This window comes from Epinephelus moara, chromosome 4, assembly GCF_006386435.1.
Source record: "Epinephelus moara isolate mb chromosome 4, YSFRI_EMoa_1.0, whole genome shotgun sequence".
NCBI lineage: Eukaryota > Metazoa > Chordata > Actinopteri > Perciformes > Serranidae > Epinephelus > Epinephelus moara.
The window spans coordinates 29,277,818-29,299,064 of NC_065509.1; the positions used below are offsets into that span (position 1 = coordinate 29,277,818).

A 21,247-nucleotide genomic window follows, 5' to 3' on the forward strand; every position below is an offset into this window, starting at 1 on the left:
ACCTGTTGTTGCTGCTGAGTCAGTTTGACATCCTGGATATATCCTTCAAACACAGAATTTTTCCAAAAATATGATAATATTTCTTCAGGGAGTGCAGTTAGTTACAGTGTGGGCTCCATGCTTACTGCGACAGCTTGTCTGACCATCACAAAGGGGCGGGGCTTAGCGAGGGCTCAGTTACATTGTTCTGAAAAAACATAATTGCTGCCTGGATTATATTCACAGGCAACAAATTTTTGAATGAATAATCACTCCCTAAATCATTTCAGTTGTTTATATGTCACATGAAATCGTGCAACACCAGTGACGCGCAATGCAATGCAGCTCCTCCAACTTGTGCATTGCAATTTAGTCCTTTTTCGCCTCTTCTTACATGAAACACTACATTCATCTACCTCAGCAGAATCACGAGGAGAGATCTGTAGTTGTGTCCAGGAAGCTAAACCCTTTGAAATTATAGAGAGATCATGGTTTCACTTAAATGTTTATAATCATATTATGTTTTGTGACTTACATCTCTGTTGACTTTTTCTGCATCTCAACAAGTGCTGCCAATACCTAGACATAACCAAAAACATTAATAATGCTAAAGTCACCATGCAATGTATCCTCATGCAATGAGTTGTATGATATATAACATATTTTGGTTAGGTCTCAGAAAAGAGACATGATTGCGACGTATCCTTAAAATAACTCAAAGTTAACCTGGTTTCATATGGGCTCCTTGGGGAAAGTCATGTGTTTGTTTGACCCATCCACCACCCTGACCTGCCTCCGTACGCTGACTTTCAGCCTTTATACTACTTCCTTCTTTATTTCTGTCAGTGTCTCGGTCACGTGATCTCAGCCCTCTCAATTATATGTGATATACACAAATTACTGGCTCATGATTACATGGGTTATGTATGAATTGTGGTGCATTACCTTCCGTAGTATACCTATGAGTAGTGGATGACAACGACCTGCACTACACGTAGATATTGTTTTACAAGCAGTGTTGTGCATGTTCACACAAATTTTCAGAATTTGAATTTTGTTCGAAGTTTGCAATCCCCAAAAAGTAAACATGTACTTAATTTCCCCATCTTCTTTGATAAAACAAAATCCTGTGATCAGAATTCACTCACAAATAAGACTGGCCATGTGCTTTAGAGATAAGAAATAAGATAAAACTCAGGTGAAGATACACCGGGGAAGAGGACAGCAGCTATTCAACTTCCACACACACGTCTAAATGAGACAAAACACTGTTACCATCGTTAACAAATGCTCTTTGTAAGTTTATAATATACCTGAAATTCCATTTACCACCTTCAGAATGTCTGCATCTTGATATATACATATATGAAACCTGTCCCATGTAATTATTACTGCAGAAATATAAGAAAATGAGCTGTTTCTTTCTTTAGTTACTTTGTTAATATGACTATACAGTGTAATTGTCCAGTGATAATAATAATGCAGTTTTAGAGGTGTAAACTGGTAAAGTCACACAGCATGTGTTAGGATGTTCAAACTCCAGTCCTGATAGACCGTGTAAAAATCTGCTTCTCAGCAGGAATGAATTTTGATATTAATATGTAGTGTATGACAGTATTGTTGTTAATTAAACCCTGCAACATTTCACCCAGGCTATTATTTGTTCCTGCCAGACAGCTAATGAGCCCCACATTATCTCAGCGAGAGACAAAAGCCCAGAGGACACACTGTACTTTAAGGAGCCTGAGACCCCTCGCGAAACTGGTGGGAAGAAAGCAGCGTTTCCAAAACGATGCTTCTGTGAGCAGAGGGAGCAGGAAAAAAAAAAAACCGACAAAAAAAACCCAGCCATCCTCCTCCTTTTACATTTAACATGAATTGGACCTTTCCATTTCATACATTCATGTTGCAGCAGCTCAGGCAGGTCAGTGGGTCAGCTCCACTGCCACCATGAATACCAGGAAAGAGATCTTGACAAGCTTTATCACCGTCAGCTGACAAAGTGAAGTACATTTTCTGGGCAAATGAGACACAGCAGCCAAGCAGCAGCTGTCATCCATCATACTCGTGGTGATGAGTGCTGGATAACTACACATCCACCACACAATATGAAAAAAAAAATCACTGTACAATACTTCAGAGTGTTCAGGCGCATCAAAATATAATGCATTCTAAACATGGTATTAAGTGGTTCTTTGGGCAAGTGGACCATTGAAAAATCATGACCGTGTGTCAAACACTGAGACACAGAAGAACAACGTGGACGCACAGTACGTGTATATAAGGAGGTGCAGCAGTACTGCTAATTAGCACAGCACATTATTATTGTTTCTGTTGTGGCCTGCTTTGGAGGCCGACGAGATTTTACGCCCCCTGATGTGAAAATCAACTTAACTTTAATAAGCCAGTCACAAGTTGGAGTTATTAAAATCAGATCATGAACCGTTTCTTTTCATGCATTTTTCTCATTAATTTCTGTGCAAATGAAAAGTGGAAGTTAAATTCTGCCCAAACTGAGTTTTCAGACACAAAAGACACAATTTCCCTACTCCATTGTGACGACCCTCTGGCCTGTGTCGTTGTGCCTTGTTTGCTCTTCTCTTGCAGGTACATAATTGGTAGGCTAACTGGGAGCACCTGAGCCCAGTGCTCCCAGTCACTATAAAAGCTGCCACATTAGGCCTCCCAGGGAGACACTCTCCATGAGCTTTGTTTGCTTCCCTTAGCATTTTGCCCACCAGTACTTCCCACACATCCACTCACTTACACCCAGGACTTTAGTGCCATCCACATCTCATCTCTTTTGCAATTTAATTTGTTTTTGTGAATAAATCAATTAAATGGAGTGCATGTTTGGTCTCTCTCCCTTTATTCGCCATCGTCCTTGAGATGGTCATGACAAATACTTACTGACCAAGATAGGCTTCTTCATCCCTTGGTTCTGACTGACATGTCTGCCTAAAGGGGACCTATTATGCTTTTCCTTATATTCTGTAATATGTATAATGTTAGAATGATGGATGTTCATATTAAAGCTTCAAATAATGAGGTAGACATATGTCAGAGTAATCCCCCTGAGCTAAAACTTAAGGCTTCACACCACAATACTCCATTTCCAGCATTTTCCCTACTATCGAGACGAGCCAACGTCAGCTCTTGAAAGATATTATTACATGGTCATCTGCTCCAGGCACCCAACTGTAAGTGTCTACATTACATACACTGCTACATGAAGCTGCATGCTAACAGCAGGGAAACATATAATCTCGGTAGCCAGTGTTGTTAATTTCCTCCCAGTTTGGGATCATGTCCAGCTGTGTTGAGAAGCTTTTATTGTTGGTTTTCTTAATGGAAGAAAGTGCCACTTTAAACAATCATTCCCTTGCTGCCAGAACACTGTGGCATGTAGCTACATGCTAACTGCAGGGAAACATATAATCTTGGTTGCTGTTGTTTTTAATTTCTCCAAGGTTTTGGGTCACATTCCTGCTGGGACATGTCCGGTTGTAACATTTTGGTTTAGAGGCTTTCACAGTAGTACCGCTTTACACTGTTACCATCACTCTAGGGCTGCAATGACAGAGACGCAGAGATACGGAAGACCTGAAAATGGTGACCAATCAGAGCAGACTGGGTTTTGTCAGGAGGGGAACTCAAAGAGACTGAGCCTTCTCAGACAGAGGGTGATTACAGGTGTTCCAGCACAGACTGCAAGATGCTCTGTAGAGTTTTTGACCACAAGTGCTGCTATTGAACAAAAAAGCCCTGACGAAGACCTGCAGTGGTCCAAGCCTATTGGCTCTTTTTATGATTTACCCACTACAGTAACGGCTTTTTAATATTTCCTTCCTCATTTTTCTATATTTTTTCGGAGTGCTTGGATTGCCTTCCTGTCGCTCCTGTTGTTTCCCGTTCTCCACAAGCACCTGACTACGTTTGTATAGAGCAACCAGTCATCTCTCTCTTTTGCTAGTGGGCAATGTTTACATGAGCTAGTCCCTGTTTTGTTTGTGTTCTACTACCGCAGGCCCAATGAAAAACATAAATTCATGCATGCACGGACACAAGTGGTGTGACACACATTAATATAAACTGTGTTTGTTTACAAGAAAACTCCACAGGAGAGTGTAATTATTAAAGAAAGATAGTCTTCTCATTAGAGTAAGCTGTCTATACAGTAGAAAGATGGAAATACTTTTAAAATGGGCTCTATATGATCAGAGAAAACAGAGGAAAAATGGCTGTTGGCATTTGCTTTTGCTTCAAGAAGTATAAAGCCTTCAATTACCAGAATGCACTGCGGAACAATAAACACTTCCGCTGGTGGGTGATGTAATGCGAGCTTGGACGTTTTTCCATGGGAAACAATATGGCAGCCAGCTGGTAACAAACAATCTGGAGTTACAGTTTCTGAAAACATCTGAGGTGAGACATAGCAAACACAGTATCAGAAACCTGGTTTATATTTAATCAGCACTGCCTAGTTTTACCCTTTGACCTCAGCTTTTTCAGCCTGTTTTTACAATACAGGAAACAGTATGGAGCCCCCTTCCTGTTCACAAATTCTAGTGTTACAGCCAAACAGTGCACTTAAACATGTTCCTGAACACATTTTAGGGGAGACATAGGCAATACTGTGGAGGAATCTTGGTTCCTGTATGATCAGCACATACAGCTTCTATACTCTGTCTGTGGTGGCGGCATATGAAAATGTGAAAATACACCCTGCAGTTTGAGCAACATCCCGAGAGCCAGTGAAAATTTGAGCAGGGAGATCTGGGCGCTGGTAAGATGGAGGGAAGTTTAACATAGTTCATTACACATATTACCCACATTGTTATGATACAAAGCTGGAAATCGGCAAAGTATCCCTTCAATCATTTTTAGTGCTGCTTAAGCTATTTTGTCTTCCCCCCTGTAGGGTCATGTCCCCTCCTTTGTTTTCAAACTGTCACATGTGATGCTGAAGTGATACCTGCATTATGTCCCAGTAGGTCAGCCCACCAGCTGTATTATCCAGTATGTTGAAGAATATTTTTTTATACTGTGACTTCACAACATCTGGAATGACTACCTCATCATTAATGAGCTTCATTACAGCTCTGAAAAGTGAGCTGTCTGGCTTACTTTGCTCATTTCCTGAGTAAACACTTGAAGTTTCCCTGGATGAAAGATCTCCTTTAAATAGTGTTATTTCTGCTGATTTTTCATGTTTATTTCACCAATTTAAAAAAAAAAAGGCCCTAACAAGCCTGGCAGGTCTGGATGCATGTCATTAAAATTAGCTAACATTCCAACTTTTAGAGCTGTTACAAGTTCTCATTTTCTCACATTAAAATATGGCTAATCAGCTCAGGTTATTTAACATGAAGTGTTAGACTGAGCAGCAGACAGAGACCTGAAGGGATGATTTAGCTGCCGCTCTCTGCTCACACATTGAGCAAGGTGACTAATGGGGCAAACTCACAAAAAGTCAATGCAACCTTTTAATTGCTGACAGATATATAGCCGAGCACTCTGACATACCCATTTCTCAGAATAGAGATTTACTCGTTTCTAAAATCATGAGCGTTTACAGCAACATAAAAGCAGATTTTTGATCTGCAACCTCAAATATGTTGAGAAAGGACAGACGAACAGAGTATTTCCAGTTTGTTGTTCACTTCCCTGCCTCAGCATTGTGGCTGTGAATGCACGTCGAGGCTATAAGCGGTGCAGACTTACTGGGAGAGCGAAAGTGGATGTGAAAGCTCAATCACATTCTAAATTGTACAACAGAGCAGAGGAGTCTTCTTGGCAGTCACAGTGGTGAGACAGAGACGAGAGAGAAACACAGAGAGTCTGGAAAAAAGAAAAGGCGAGCATTTGTGTCTGTTTACCCAGCGCACTGTACATACAACATGCTGCACATGAGCTGCTGGTGGATTGGCAAAATGAAGTACTGGCAATTAAGATGCTGATCTTTCCTACACTCGTGCTATTCTAGCTTCTAAAAAGAAAATCACAGACGTGCTAAAGTGCTGTATGGCACAATAAATAACTCCCAGTGGGCTTTGCAGTGCTGTCACGCTCTCTGTAGCAGTCACCGTCCCAGAAGAAGGCAATGTGCCACAACCGCCATGAAGCCTTCCTACCTCAGGCACTCCACTGGCAACAATTTAAAACAACTCTCTTTTGTTCTTCCCGGTCTGCATCCCCTCCCTCTTCCTGACTGCTCCCCAAATAGAGGACATAATGCATCATCTTAGGAGGGAGCCCGTAGCGGCCTAATTTAACAGCCAGGGAGAAACACCAGTGGACACTGGCCTGCTAATGAATGAATGAGCCTGACGTGTAAAATCAGAAAAGATTACAGACTGAGGGGCAGGCCCCCCAAAAGGTCCCGCCAAACCAGCTGTTTAGATAAGCCCTGTTGCCTCCCCAGAATAATAATTCCTCCATGTGAGACACGGTAAACAAACACAAAGTAAGGAGAAGCTGTCTTGTTTTGTTCCTGGAGACAAACTTAGAAGAGAAAAAAAAAAGACGATAGAATCATATCATGATCAAATCTTGTGTCTCCCTCCCCTGTTGCATGTTGACATCTGGACACTGAGGGGACTGTTGGGTATACACAGTCTACGAGCAATAAATAAACAAAGGGGGGCCCGGCCTTGAAAACCCATACACCTGTGACCAGTGGAAAAGCAGCAGGCGCAGCAGTGTTCATTAAAGAAGCCGGGCCTGACAGTGAGGCATTTAAGAGGCCATCAGGAGCGACAACTCAGCAGCTACCTTGGGACCGGAGAGGGAAAGGCATCAAGGTGAGCAATGCAATTTCAGCTTGAATAATGGAGCACTTTCCTCAGGTCTGACATTCATGTATTTCTCAGGCAGTTTTGCCATACAGCCCAACAACACCTGTGAGCTCTTCAATGTTCCACAGGAAAAACTGGTTTACAGTGTCTACAGGTCCACAATCACTCTGCGCCTGGCTGCTGGTCTGCAGATAATCTCACTCAAAGTGGTTCATGAATTAAAAATAGCACTAAATATGTCAAATGTAATGATGTGAAAATTTAGATGTTGGCTGCCGTGCACTGTACGGCAACGTCGACATCTCATTTTTACTCTTTACAATTTTTTAAAAATAACTTCGTCAAGGCAAATTATTCTCAGTTTTCTCTTGGATTCACCAGCCAGATTCCATTTTCACGGAGTTGCTGATGTAAACTGGTAATAACAGAGGATTAATTTACAAGGAGGCAAAATCCCCCAGTGAGACTTGTGGCCCAGAACAATAATGAGCACATAGTAAACAGAAATTTGCCGTAAGCCAAAAGAGAATGCAGAGGCACCTAATCTACACACTGAAACACACAGTGCACACCGATGCGTACACAATTGCATGCACAACCACGCCCTCACACACACACACACACACACAAACACACGCAGAGAAAACGATGGCAAACTATCTTCCCCAGGCCTGTGTAACAACATATGTTTTCAGGTAATTAAAAGACGATCCCAAGTGGTTGTCATGTCATATTGAAATACAATGCACAGAGCAAATTACCATTCTGTGGTTATTTATATAAAGCCGGGTGCACGAGGTCACATGAGAGAGGAGACAAGAAGTGTTTTGTGGCTGCAGTCGGGCTGTGGTTTTAACTTTAATTAGAAGTGCTGACATCAAAGTGCTCTGTAATATGTTAGATATAATATGTGTTTTATTTGAGTGATAGCCATAAGTAATTGTTTTAAGTGCGAGTACACGAGTTAAACTATTGACTGAGCATAAAAGTAATTTAAGCAGTCGTCAATATGCGAGAACCGATTTTTTTGGGTGCAGAGCACATTTTGTAATCAATGTTTTTAGTAATTAGATACAGGGCAGCATTAGAGTTTCCTTTGCTTGTTATCTTCAAAGCTGTGGATCCTCGGATTTGTCAGTTTTGATCCTTCACTTGAAAAAAGTCCAGCTGAGAGCGGAGTATCCCTTGTTTTAAAGCTGGAAGTAAGGCGCCATACTGTTCAACACCACCTAACGTTAGAGTACTTCCTAGTGTGCTCCGGCACCTCTTTCATTTTTCAGCTGTGAAAGGGATGTGACTTTTGCAGCTAGTTTGCACCTCTCACAGTCTCAGAATCTGTCAAAACAGCTGGAGGAGGAAGTGAATTCAAGCTGAGAGGGGATCACATCAGGAACTTTCTCTGCAAACTTGTTTTACACTTGTGAATCAGTTCCTGCACACTTTAAAGGTCTTCTTTTCCAATGACTGTGACTTTAAAGAAACATTCAGAGCATTAATACAGCAGCAACCAGCTGTTAACTTTGTGAAGATATAGTGGAGTAATGGTGTCCTGAGCAGAGAATGAAGTCACACTCCCTCTGTCTAAGTGTTGTAATCTGCGCTTCTCTGTTCTTTGTTGTGGTAGACGATCCAGCTGCCTGTGCATCAGTGCATGTGAGTGTGTCCCACGGGTTAGCTAATTGCTAACACTCTGCACTGTGCTCATAAAGCTGGAAAGAAGACCTGGAAAGAATCGTTGCAGAAGTGTAGCGCCCTACTTCCTACTGCCCTACTGCTTCACTGTTAGCTCTGTTAGCAATGTTGCCGTTGTTTGCACTGTTTGTCCAATTAGCTGCCAGCCAACTCCATGTTGAGAGCCGTGTGCAGACAATCTCTGTTAATATCATATAGAGCTTCTTCAATACATTGTGTGCTCTCTACAGTTTGGTCATCAATGCACTGGCAGGTTTTGAGGTCTTTATGCATGTACTAGGAGCACATATTCCATTTGTGTTTTAAGGGTCCAGTGCGTGGGATTTAATGGCATCTAGTGGTGAGGTTGCAGAACTGACATTTTTTACATGTGTGGATCTTGTAGGAGAACTACAATGGCTGATGCAAAAACGTGAATGGTCCTATTTAGAGCTATTTAGAGGCTTCTGTAATGACAATAAAGGGGCTTTCACACTGCTGCCTAGTCTCATTTTGAAGTCAATGATTACTAGCACTTGGGCAGTGACTTTTGGCATTAGACATCGCCAAAAAAGCCATCCTTTCATGTCAGCATGATATGCGGCAGGTTTCTGTTACTGTGTAACAGTGCTGGCAGCATCAGGGGGAAACACAACGGGACAACAATGTCAATTAAGGGGGCGAAAATACGTAGGATGGGTGGGAGTGGTGATGGATGGGTCCAGTAACCACCGACTTTAACCTGGGAGGACGGTGTTTGCTTCCCATTTGAATGTAAAGCCAAACCCTGTTGTTTTTTTCTAAACCCAACCACGTGCTTTTGTTGCCTAAACCTAACCACATGTGTGTGTTGGCTAAATCTAACCAAGTGCGTTGGTTGTTGAAGGGAAAAAAAGTCAAGTCATGGGGTTGAAGTGCGTTTATTTTGAAAGAGACTGTATGCAAACTGTGCATTTCCTGTGAAAACAGAAGTCTGTCATCTTAGAAAAGTCAAAAGAAAAGAAACAGAGTGAGACTGCGAGAGAGAAAGAGAGAGCGCGTGCGCACGAGAGAAACGCAACACTGATTTACAATTGTGGTGACCTCCTCCCAGGCTACCTTTGCATCATCAGCCCGTGGAGGTCTGCTCGCAGTTCCATATATTCGGACACTGCGAGCTTGGACCTCCCAGACCAAAACATCAGTTTCCTCCTGGGAGAAGTTTGGCTGTCTGATGCTGCTGCTCTCTTCTGCCATGGCGAATTAAGTAAACTCTCTCATTACGTCTTTGCGCGGCGCATTTAAGGGCGAGGAGAGGGGCTCATTTGATTGGTGTGATGTGTGTAAAACCCACTCCACGCCTTCTCTCCTCCCTCTTTCCGACTTGCGCAGGTAGGAGGGACGGAGGTGGGGAACAGGAGTAGCTACGCCAGGCGCACCGTGTGCCAAACTTGCAAAATCCGCCTGGCCACACCCAGTTGGCGAAGCGCAGGTGCGCTGCACCCCCGCCTCGCCCGGTCTGCGAAACTAGAGCCCCTGGAGTTACGGTGCCAGCAACTTGTAAGGACAACCAGAAGAAAAACTAGACCTGGGAAAACTTTTTCACCAAACTTCAGATGACTGGTAAACTGTCCAAATATGTAGAAACCTTCGGTAATTTCACTGATTTCCGTTGTCTTGCAGCTGCTTTTAAAAGTGCTTTGCTTATTGGAGGAATGCTCTTGCAGGTAGGTGGTTGTCAGGGCGATTACTGCGCGGCAGTGTGAAAGCAGCTTTACAGTCACCTAAACAACATGGTGGACTCCTTGAAAGAGACCCACTTGGTATGTAAATATAAATGGCTCATTCCAAGACAACAAACACACAAGAATCAATATTTTCAGGTGATTATTAACTCATGAAAACATAGTTCTGATGATTATATTCCATTCCTGCCAATAGATGCCCCTAAATCCCACACACTGGACCTTTAAACCTGCATTAATTGATATTTTGGCACGACAGGCTGTGAAAACAACACCAATATATTATCATATTATAAAGTTGTTATGGCAACATTAGCATTCATACGGGGACATTTCTGTCCACCTGCCAATGTGAGTCCAATATTCAGTCTCCTTTTTCGCTCTTTCATTCTCTATTAACTCCCGAGGGAAATATCTGGCTCTCGAGCTGCTACATGTTCCACTATGTTCACCAGCTAACTTTGTCTGTCAGCCTCGTAGTGCTGGGCAGGAAGTGTACAGTGAGTTTATGAGAGCTTCAAATGACACCTTTTACACATGGGCGGATTGTGAGACAACAGGTCCCTGGGCACATGGTCATTTACAGGTCCCCACCACCTCCTACATAGGAGCAAGACACACAGACCCTGAGCCGGTTTGGCATCTCTTTGTAGTCGTTGGGCATCTTTTAGTCTCTTTGTAGTAATTTTGTGTTTCTTTGTGATTGTTTTGTCTCTTTTTTTGGGTTGTTTTGTGTGTCTTAGTGGTAATTTTGTGTGTCAGAATTTTAGCCATTTTGTTTCCTGTCTCATTGTTATGGCCTCTTTGGGCCTCTTTAATTTTGTGTCTCTTTCAAGTTGTGTCTGATTGTAGTAATTTTGTGTTTCCTTGTGGTTGTTTTGCGTGTGTTTATAGTTGCTATGGTGGCTTTGAGGTAATTTTAAGTCTTTTTTTTGGTTGTTTTGTTTCTCTTTGTGGTCATTTCGTGTCTCCTCATGATTGTTTTGTGTGTCTCTGTGGTAATTTTACGTCTTTTTGTAGTCGTTTGGGTCTCTTTAAGGTAATTTTGTCTCTCCTTGTGGTTGTTTTGTGTCTTTTTATAGTTGTTTGGGTCTCTATGAGGTAATTTTAATTAATTTTTTGGGTTGTTGTTGAGTGGTTGTAGTCATTTTGTGTCTTCTCATGATTATTTTGTGTGTCTTTGTGGTAATTTTGTAGTTGTTTGGGTCTCATTGAGGAAATTTTATGGCTTTTTTTGTTGTTTTGTGTCTCTTTGTAGTCATTTTGTCTCTCCTCATGGTGGTATTGAGTGTCTTTGGGGAATTCTTGTGTCAGCATTTTAGTCATCTTTGTCTCTTTGTTGTCATTTTGTTTCCTTTGTAGTTGTTGGGGGAAATTTAAGGTGATTTTGTGTCTCTCTCAAGTCCTTTTGTGTCTCATTGTAGTCATTTTGTGTTTTCTTGTGGTTGTTTTGCATCAGTTTGTAGCTGTTTGGGTCTTTTTGAGGTAATTTTATGTCATTTTAGTTGTTTTGTGTCTCTTTGTATTTGTTATGTATCTCCTTGTTGTTGTTTTTTTGTCTCTTTGTCATTATTTTCTGTCTCTTTGCAGTTCCTTTGCATGTCTTCGAGGTCTTTTTGTGTGTCTGCGTCATCATGTTTAGTCTCTTTCTGGTCGTTAGGTGTTAATGTGAATGACATTTTGCCGTTGAAGGCCAGGAGGCTCTCTGTCACTTTTGGCCCCTGCGCCTGTGCCCGATAGACCCATTCAGTAATCCATCCATGCTTTTACATTACACATTATGTTTTGATGCATTGTTAATATAGAAATATTGATCAGTGCAGCTTTAAAGAGTAACTAATTCAACATCATCTTATATAAGGACCGTCCGTGGACTCTGGTTAATCTTGATTTGAGTATGTTTCCTGGCAGCCTGGAGCTGGGGAGATAATTAAAACCATCAGAACCATGGTTACGGTTATGTATGTGTCTGTGTGTCTTTGTTGTATCAGATCTAATGTATTCCATGTGTGAAAGGAATCCGAGGGAAGCATTTTACTTTAGTTGAATTTGAGTTGTCACCAGAATGCTCATCTATGTGCTCAAATATAAAAACAACCCCCACTCAGCTGCTTCTTAAAATAATTGATGTACACTCCCCTTGGCTTCAGATCCTGTGCTCTGCTGCCCAGAGTCTATACATGTAGGTGCCAGACGCTGCTCAGGATTAGCTGGTGAGTCAAGTGTCCTGCTGCATTGGACCCAATACCCATTCACCAAACAAGGTGCTGCTGGCTGCCACGTCGATGCAGGAGAACTAATCCATCCATATCATTCCATCTTTTTACCTTCAGAGTCGTCTCCAGATAGTTTTACTGAGGATACATACCTGAGTTTTACTGTCCTGCTGTGTCTGAGGGAGCGTCCTTCCCATCTGACAGACAGGTGAATCTCCTTTGAAGTGGCTCCGTCTCACTCACTGATGGGGAGGCCAGAGTACGAGCCTCCCCCTCAAGACCCCATTAAAGCAAAACCCAGGGTCCACAGGTTTGATATTCATCGCCTGGGCAACCTCTGCCATCAACACATTTTGTGCCACGTGAGAATGATCACAGCTTATTAAAGTGGAAATAATGACTGCTCTACCTCCGGCATGAAATATTTAACAAGGACAAAGGAGATGGCTCAAAGGTGATTCATATCTGTGTTGAAAGGAGGGAACGTGGACAATACCGGCTACGCAGGAAGTGCAGATGAACCTTGGTTAACCCGAGCTTAGAAGAGACTGTCGGCACTTGAAATTTGTGTCTTAATGGAGGCAGAAAGAGCAGAATGGTGAAAGAGGGTGTTCTGAATTAATGTTTATTAGGCATAACAAAGATGTTGGTGTAACAGCGAGCAACATCCTGCACGGTACATTTCCCTCTGTTCACCTCATAGCATTTATTGCACAAAGCAGACACTCAGGTTTGAAATGTATGTGTTAACCATCATTTCATTGTAATCATTTCTCTCTCATTCGCAAAGTGCTTAGAACGTATAGAGCTTCCAATTCCTGGATGTGAAATTATTGATGTATTTTTCCTCCTAGCTTTGGTAAATTAGCTTTTTTGGCCCCTTGGGAAAATGAGGGGAAAAGAGCCGAGTGAAAATGTTCTCCATCAAGTGTGATTGAATTGGATTTTACAAGATGAATTGCCAGGACAAGAGTTTATCCCAATTACATTGCCAAGAGGTTTCAGTCCTGCTGCAGCCACTCTGGTCAACAGCAATTAGGGTCAGCTTTGAGTTATCAGAATCCTTCATTGTGAGAAGATGTTTACAATGCGAGCAGAAAGTAGATAAATGCAACAGGCCGACATTCGCAACAGCAAAAAGCGGTTTGTGGTTTGGTCCAAGAATTCATGAAATTACAGATCTGACAGCCAAAACACGAGCAGAGCAAAACACAGCTGTCTTTTCCATAGCCCACACATCTTTAAATCTAGTGGGATACAATGCACACGACAGAGACTGCCTTTGGCTCTTTGTGTGGCTGTCCATTTTCCTTACTCGGGTTTTTCTGTCTTTGACGTATGATTTGCTGATGCGTCTTTCATCTGAAGACCACACTTAACCACAGACAGTGGCAATAAGGCTGGTGACTGGCAAACAATGAGGTGATAATTATGTCTTACCTTCCCCAGACTTGGGCTCCACAGATATCTCAGGCTGAAAACACACAGAGCCAGAACGAGGAAGACCAGAGCCAGAACCAGAGCCACTCGCTGGTAGGTGTGGTACTTGGCCTTCTTCTCTTTTCCCGCCTCAACCTGTGAACAACATACTGTAGGTTCAATATTATACATGGTGTTAACACAATATCTCACAGCCCGTTGGTAAGAATGAGTTGATAGTTTGACGTTGTGGAAAATATGCTTTCTTGCTTTCTTGCCAAGACTTAGATAAGAAGATCACTCTCTGGACTGGAAACAGTGAACCTGGCTCTGTTCTAATGTAAAAAAAAAAAAACACAGCATAACAGCACCTCCAAAGCCAACCCAATTGCCAGAATAAATGTCGGCATATGTTCTGCAAACCATGGATACATTACGTGTGTACATTATTATGTAGCAGATATGTTAAAACTTTGTTTCTTTACATTTCAACAATGTTACAGTTTAACGGTGGTTAGATTTAGGCACCAAAACCTCTGGGGTATGGTTACGAAAAGAACATATTTTGGCTTAAAATACCAGATTTAGGTGGCACAATCTCCACTGGAAACGCGGCAATGTCTTGGTAAAAACAGCTGCTTTTCGGGGCAATATCCACGCTGGAAAAAGAGCGACGGTCGCTAAAAAAGCACCCACATTTGGTGCCTAATATGCCACTGGAAATGCAGCAATGACTCACGAAAAAACAACCAGTTTTGTTGTTTGTTGGTCTCAAATGTCTGCAGTGGTCTGCAGCTCGGCAGGCATCTTACTCCCAAATTCCACCAGATGCGTGTGGGTTGCGTCTGTGCTCCGGAACGGCAGCGGAGCCTATACGTTTCAATTCTAGTCAGTGTGTGTGTTTCCACCGACTGTGCTGCGTTCCGGCTCCGTCACAGCTTCGGCGCTCCGGAGCCCTCCGCAACAGATACGCAGGACTTGTATTTTCGCCGGACGCCGGAGCACAACGCAGCAATTCAGCACAGAGCAGATTGTGCGGGGCAGGAAGTCGTGCACAGAAACAAAATAAAACATCCGGTTAATTTTAAAAATAAAATACACAGTGTTCACGGCGGATCATATTTCCCTGCACTACACCTTGAAAACGTCATAATGGGAGGAGGCAGGCCTGAAGTCAACAGGTCAGAGGTTTTCAGACGTCATTTCACCCCGTTGACACCATGGACGAGGAGATATTAATCATGGAGGTGCAAAACCATAAAATCATATATGACCCGTATAATATATCATATATACATCTTGTTATATCGCGTGATTATGCGTGAATTCGCGAGATCTCGTGGGTCCTCGTGACTCCTGCTGTCCAGCGGAGCTGCACCGCTCCGCACCACAAACGCAGCCGGTGGGTGTTGACGGATGGCGGAGCACGCAGCGGACCGTTCTGCAACCAACATGCATCCAGTGGAATTCCAACGTAAGTCACATCATATACTGCATCACTGTAGAAACATTGATATGATATGAATGTACAATGCCAACATTTTCTTCTGGTGACTGGGCTGCTAAAGCTCACTGGTTTGTGGTTGGTAACCCCACACAACCCTTCATGAAACCTCATGTTGTTGTTTTAACTATTAGGTTTTTGTCGGGATTAAAGAAATGAGACATGATGGGTTAATGTGTGTGCTTTACAGGTGCTGGTGGACAGATTTTGTTACCATTACACAGAATCCGGCAGTTTCCAGTCTTGATGCTAAGCTATGCTAACTTGCTGCTGGCTGTAGCCTCAGATATAGTTGCAGAGTGCGAGGAGCTGCTGAGTCTGGAATTGTTTCCCCCCATTCTGTATTTCCAGTTCAACATTTTTTTTTTTTAAAGATATTTTTTGGGGCATTTTTACCCTTTAATGGATAGGACAGACAAGTGCGAAAGGGGGAGAGAGAGAGGGAGTGATACGCGGCAAAGGGCCACAGGCCGGCGGCAACAGCCCTGCACATGGGGCACCCGCTCCACCACCAAGCCACAGATGCCCCAGTTCAACATTTTTTTTCAACAATATCTTCAGTGTTACCTCACTTTGAAACACAGAACTGGATAATATAATGATCACACAGGCTGATGCTATAGCCACCAGATTTTGTGAACAAATCACGATGCAGTAGTGGCAGAATTCAGCCAAACCCCCAGATTTTGGCTGTTTCTGGTAGAACAAAAAGGAAATTACCCTTAAACTTAAAGGTCTGTCTCTGTAGGGATCCTTTCCGTAATGTTGTGTAAACACATAGAATAATAATCTGAGTCTGTCAGTGGTGAAACATGCTCTTTTGGTTGATGTAAATTGATGATGCTCAGTTGCCCCAAGGTATTACATTGCAGCCTGTCTCACAGCTGCGGCTCTGTCACTTGAAACTGGACCAGTTTTTAAAGCTCCTATTAGTCATTTACACACAAAGACATTGGAAAAGGGTTCAGGTTTAAATAAATACTGATGTTACCTTTTAAATACATAGGCTCATGCTTTTGATTATTTTTTTTTTTTTATTATTATCAGAGAAGAAGAGTTTCATGTCCATTCAAACTGTAGAAGTGCTCCAACTGTGAGTCATGTATCTTTGTCTATGGGAAGAAATTGAATGGGACTTTTACATTCGGAACAAGGGACGCCTGAAATATTTCCCTCCACAACTCTATTTAACGGAGATATATGAGAGTGGAATCAATCCTCTCATCTAACTCTCAGCAAGAACGCTTATAAGTGCATTTCCCAAAATGTCCAACTATTGCTTCAATTTATCATTTTCATGTCTGAATGCATATTTCCCCCTTTCAGTTTTCCTTTTTATCAGTATTGCATTTACTCCAAAGAGAGGCCATTTGATTTGGTCTCTCATCTGTAAAATGTTTCCGCCAGCGAGGATACTAATGACAAAAATATAACCATCCCAATGCCAAGTGCAGGGAAGAACAGACAGCTACAAGTGCTACAGAAAGGTTACGTTTATTAAACTTTTCCTTAGATGAAAACTCTGCCCACTGTAGTCAATTCCCCAAGCTCAGGCCACAAATTAATAAAGATGGGCTTTTGTTCCACAAGAGCTCCAGCAGGGAGAAAATGAAAGCTTCTCATTCACACTGGACCACTTTTGAAGGTCTCAGAGGACAACAGAAAAGCAGATATGTAAAATAAAAAAAAAAGAACGAACCAACTTCAATTAGCAAAATTGGTGTTGCTTATCTTCGTGTCTTTTAAAACGATGATAAAGCAGCTTTGGTTTCCTATTGTGGCTGAGGCTGTTACCGTAGTTAAGCTGCAGTAGATTGGGCAGCACTTTAACATGCTGACTTCTTAAAATAATATGCAGGAATAATTTTTGGATAATACTTGAATGGGTTTTCTGGCATTTGGACTTGCATGCTGTTAAAATAATTATCCAGAATTAGGCATAGGCTGATATGAAATTGTCACTATTATCCTGGTGGCAGTAATTGTGATTACGGATAATCATTAAATATGCCTGAAACTCTTTAGAAATGGCATTAAAACATACTGGAAACACTTTACCTTACACTTTATAAAGAAACAAATGTTTTTATTGCATCACAGAGCGGACGCACATCTTACAAGGTGAAAAACAATCAATCTTAAAACCAGGCTTTTTAACTAATGAAATTACATTATATCTTTGAATGTGAAGTCCGCCAGTGCTTAATCAAGCCAAACAGTCTCACTCCGACCTCGTCACATATCAACGTCTGGTCAATGACTTTCCATGTCCAGATACGGTACCTTGGGAGTGTTGGTTGTTGGCTTTCTGGGACGCTGTGTCAAGTTCTGCCTGTTACATGCATTGTCTTCTTTCAAAATACACTTCCATTTTTCAGTACAACACCGCAAATTGACGTTTTTTTTCCCCCAACAACAAACACTCATAGTTTGGTTACAGCAACAAAAACACATGGTTAGGTTTTGGAAAAAAGAACACAGTTTGGCTTCATAATCTTACGGGACACAAACACTGCTCTCCTGGGTGAAAGTCAGTGCTTGTTGGTCCCATCCACCGCCCCACCTACCCACCCTCCTCAGACTTTCACCGCCTTAACTTTTTCGTTCTTGTCCCGCCATATTTCCCCCTGATGCAGAAGAGCGCTGTTTAACTATAACCGTGACTGGCCGCACATGCCGACATTAAGGGATGGGTTTTTTCGTCAGTGTCTGATGCTGCCCAAGCACCTGATTTCGACGACCTCAGAGTGAGACTTGGTTGGATTAAGATCTTATTCAGCCTGTTTTTACAGAGTCCTTTTTAATATTGGTTGCCCACCAGCCTCTTGCAGGACACAACAATAATGATAATAATTATAATAATAATCTCTTTTTACAGAGCACTTTTCATACAAAAGCTCAAAGTGCTTCACAATGAAAGTGCCACATATTAAAACAAAAGCGAAAAGGACATAAAATCATGAAATTAGACAATAAAGAGACAGCAGATAATAAACTAAATAACAACCTTGGCGATGTTTCTTATGTGATAAAAAGTTGTTTTGGTCACCGTCTTTATGTGTGAAGTAAAGTTTTACTCTGAATCCAGAACAATGCCCAGGAATGTTACTTAAGATTTAATCTCTGGAGCCAGATACACAAGCTTATAAGAGATCTCTTTTAGCTTGGGGGCCAACCAGGAGTATCTCAGTTTTATTTTCATTTAGTTTCAAGAAATTATTGCTCATCCAGTTTTTTAACTGCTGCCATCCCAATAGTCGGGGATCACAGGGCATTGTTATCATCAGGCTTGAGCAAAATATATAGCTGCATGTCATCAGCGTAGATATGAAAATGACGTTTATGATCCCTGATGATATTACCTGAAGGGAGCATATATAAAGAAATCCATTTATGACAACATGTGTTAAAATCATATGCAGTCCCATCCCTACCCTGAATCATCCTGGAAATATATTTCACATAACCTTTTTATTTTCTTAAAAACTAAAGTATGTAGGTGGCGTGACGCATGAGAGGAAATAGCATCCAGCATTAACAGCAGTCAGACTGTGTGCTTGCTGGATATGGATTGAATTTCTGATTGGTAAATACATTACCAGCATGACTTTGGAGAAAGACAGAGGACACATTATTCAAGATAGCCCCCTAAACACTAAACCTTTGCCATTAATGAATTCCACATTGTTAACGTTCTTTATTTGATATATTAGAGACAGTAGCCACAGAAGCGTGAGGCACATCAAAGTATAGTACATTCCTAAGGCATGATGAAAAACAGAGTGCTACAATAAGAGAGCCAGAAATTCCTTTCATTGTGAATTTTTCAGAGTGAAGGGAAAAAAAAAACAAAAAAAAAACGGTTGTTGAAATTCTCTGCTCTCCTGTGGCAGGTTGCATAAGCAGTGGAAACTTTACTAGAGGACAAACCTCTCTCTGCCTGTGCTTTGAATATCGAATACTCAGAGGAAGAGGGTGGGATTGAGGGACAGACAGACAGACGGACGGACAGACAGACAGACAGACAGACAGAAATAAAGGCAGGGATGGAGACAGAGTGAGCAGTCTGAGTGCGCAGCACTCGCCAACTAGTGTTTAAAGGTTTAGGAGTTCAGAATCAGCCAGGCAATTCCTCTTGAGCTTTGTGAGGAAGAGTGCCTGGAGCCCCCTGCTGTTATCATGCAGGGAGGGAGCTCTTCCTCGAGAAAACAACAGGGGAAAAAAAAAGTAGCCTACATAACCAACAAGCAGAGGCAGTGGTTTATCACACTGGGGTACACTCATATAAGCATTTGAATTCCTGCAAAAAACTGTTCTGGAATATGAAGCCACAGGTGATTTCTTAATCATCATCATTTTCTATCCATCACCTACAGTGTAGCTATGATGAGATTCTGCTGGAACACTTGCCTTTCCTTTGATGGACATTAAAAGAGTTTTTTCCACATACATATAGAAAGGTAATAACACTGTGCAGTGTAGGTACTTACCCCTATTGCTCTATTGTTCGCAAGTTCTGCAACAAGTGAAGTATGAGAAGTGGAGGAAGAAGAAGGAGGATTTCAGAGCTAAAAATCCTCTCTCCCTCAATAATAAAGTCTCAAATACAGACAAGTCTTGGTGTATATTTTAATGCTGCTTGCGTGTGAGAAGGGAGGATATTGTAGATATAAAGCAAATACAATGGTTCAGGTGAGACTGAATATAAGAGTGGAAATAAAGAAAGGAAGCTAAGGTGAGAAGCCAAAAGGAATTAGATGGAAAAATTATTATTCTGAGAAAAACCCAGATCACTGAGCAAGAGATGAAGCAGCAGCTCCTTTAAAGAAAGACTTCTGTCATGTTTTACTTTAAGCTTACATTCAAATATCACAGAAACCCCCCTCCCCACTTTAAACCACCACTACTGTCACAACTCTTAATTTACTGAGCTGTAAAATTTTAAGGGTGCTCCCATTCCCATGACACTACAGTGACTTAAAATTCTGCACACTATTCATAAAGAAACTAAATGTTGGAATTTATTTTAAATAATGTTTTGCAATTAATATAAGTGCAATAAGTCAGCCATAAAAAGAAAAAAAACTGGACTCACATCTTTCCAAAGAATCTGTTGACTGCTGGATTGACTGCTTGCCTCCATGATGCAAGCCCACAGGAGGAATCTTTCCGATCCTTTTAGCTGGGGAAAATACTAACGTACTGCAAGGCAAAGAGTCCCAACTTCATTCCAGTGCTGTAATTTGGGAGTGTGCTGAAGGGGAGGGAAGTTTCAGGTGGAGTGGAATTACTGAAACATTTGTGATACCCATTAAAAGCAAGGCAGATGTCTCTCCCGCCCGCCTGCCTGCTCCCATTTCAAAGGTGGGAAGCCACGAACGGATTCAGACTGAAAGACAAACCTTCTGTTGAATAAATTACATACTATACTTGGATGAAAATACTGTAGTGAATCAGTACTTTCAAAAGATTCCTGCATGGAGGACACAAAGTTTGCATGTGGAAAAAAAGGAGTAAATCGTACCCACATAGTGCAGATGCTGATGTTTTCAGTTATATTTTCTGAAGTATCAAAAAGAGTTCAAGTACCTGCTCTTTGCTTTTGTTCCCTAGTCAGTCAGTCTGCACACTCTGCAACAAACAGGTACAGTAAACAAGAACTGAGACGACTGAATAGCACCATAATGAAAAGATTCAGGCTTAAAAAATGAAAATAATTTGCACTTGTGCACATACGGAGGTAAAAGAGGAATGAAGCAAAAGCTGTAATCTGAAGACAAAAATCCCCTCCAGACATGTTTTCAGACGTATAAAAATCCTCAAATTGGAATAATTATTGTCTGAATGTTTTTTTCCAAATTTAAAAAAAAAATCCACTCCTTCTTTTAGATAAAACAACAAACTAAATCTATGCAATTTGTTTTAAAAGTTTAAAGG

General features: G+C 41.6%; 1 protein-coding gene across 1 annotated transcript in view; it reads right to left on the reverse strand.

Moving 5' to 3' along the window:
- Positions 1 to 20,514, reverse strand: part of LOC126389034 (tenomodulin-like) — a 53,199-nt gene extending 32,685 nt beyond the window's left edge. Inside the window, exons 1-2 of the mRNA XM_050042450.1 lie at positions 20,406 to 20,514; positions 13,828 to 13,962 (exon numbers count right to left, since the gene is read on the reverse strand). Of these exons, the coding sequence (XP_049898407.1) occupies positions 13,828 to 13,962; positions 20,406 to 20,453 (183 nt within the window). The 5' untranslated portion in view covers positions 20,454 to 20,514. The remainder of the gene's footprint in view (positions 1 to 13,827; positions 13,963 to 20,405) is intronic.
- Positions 20,515 to 21,247: the final 733 nt, after the last annotated feature.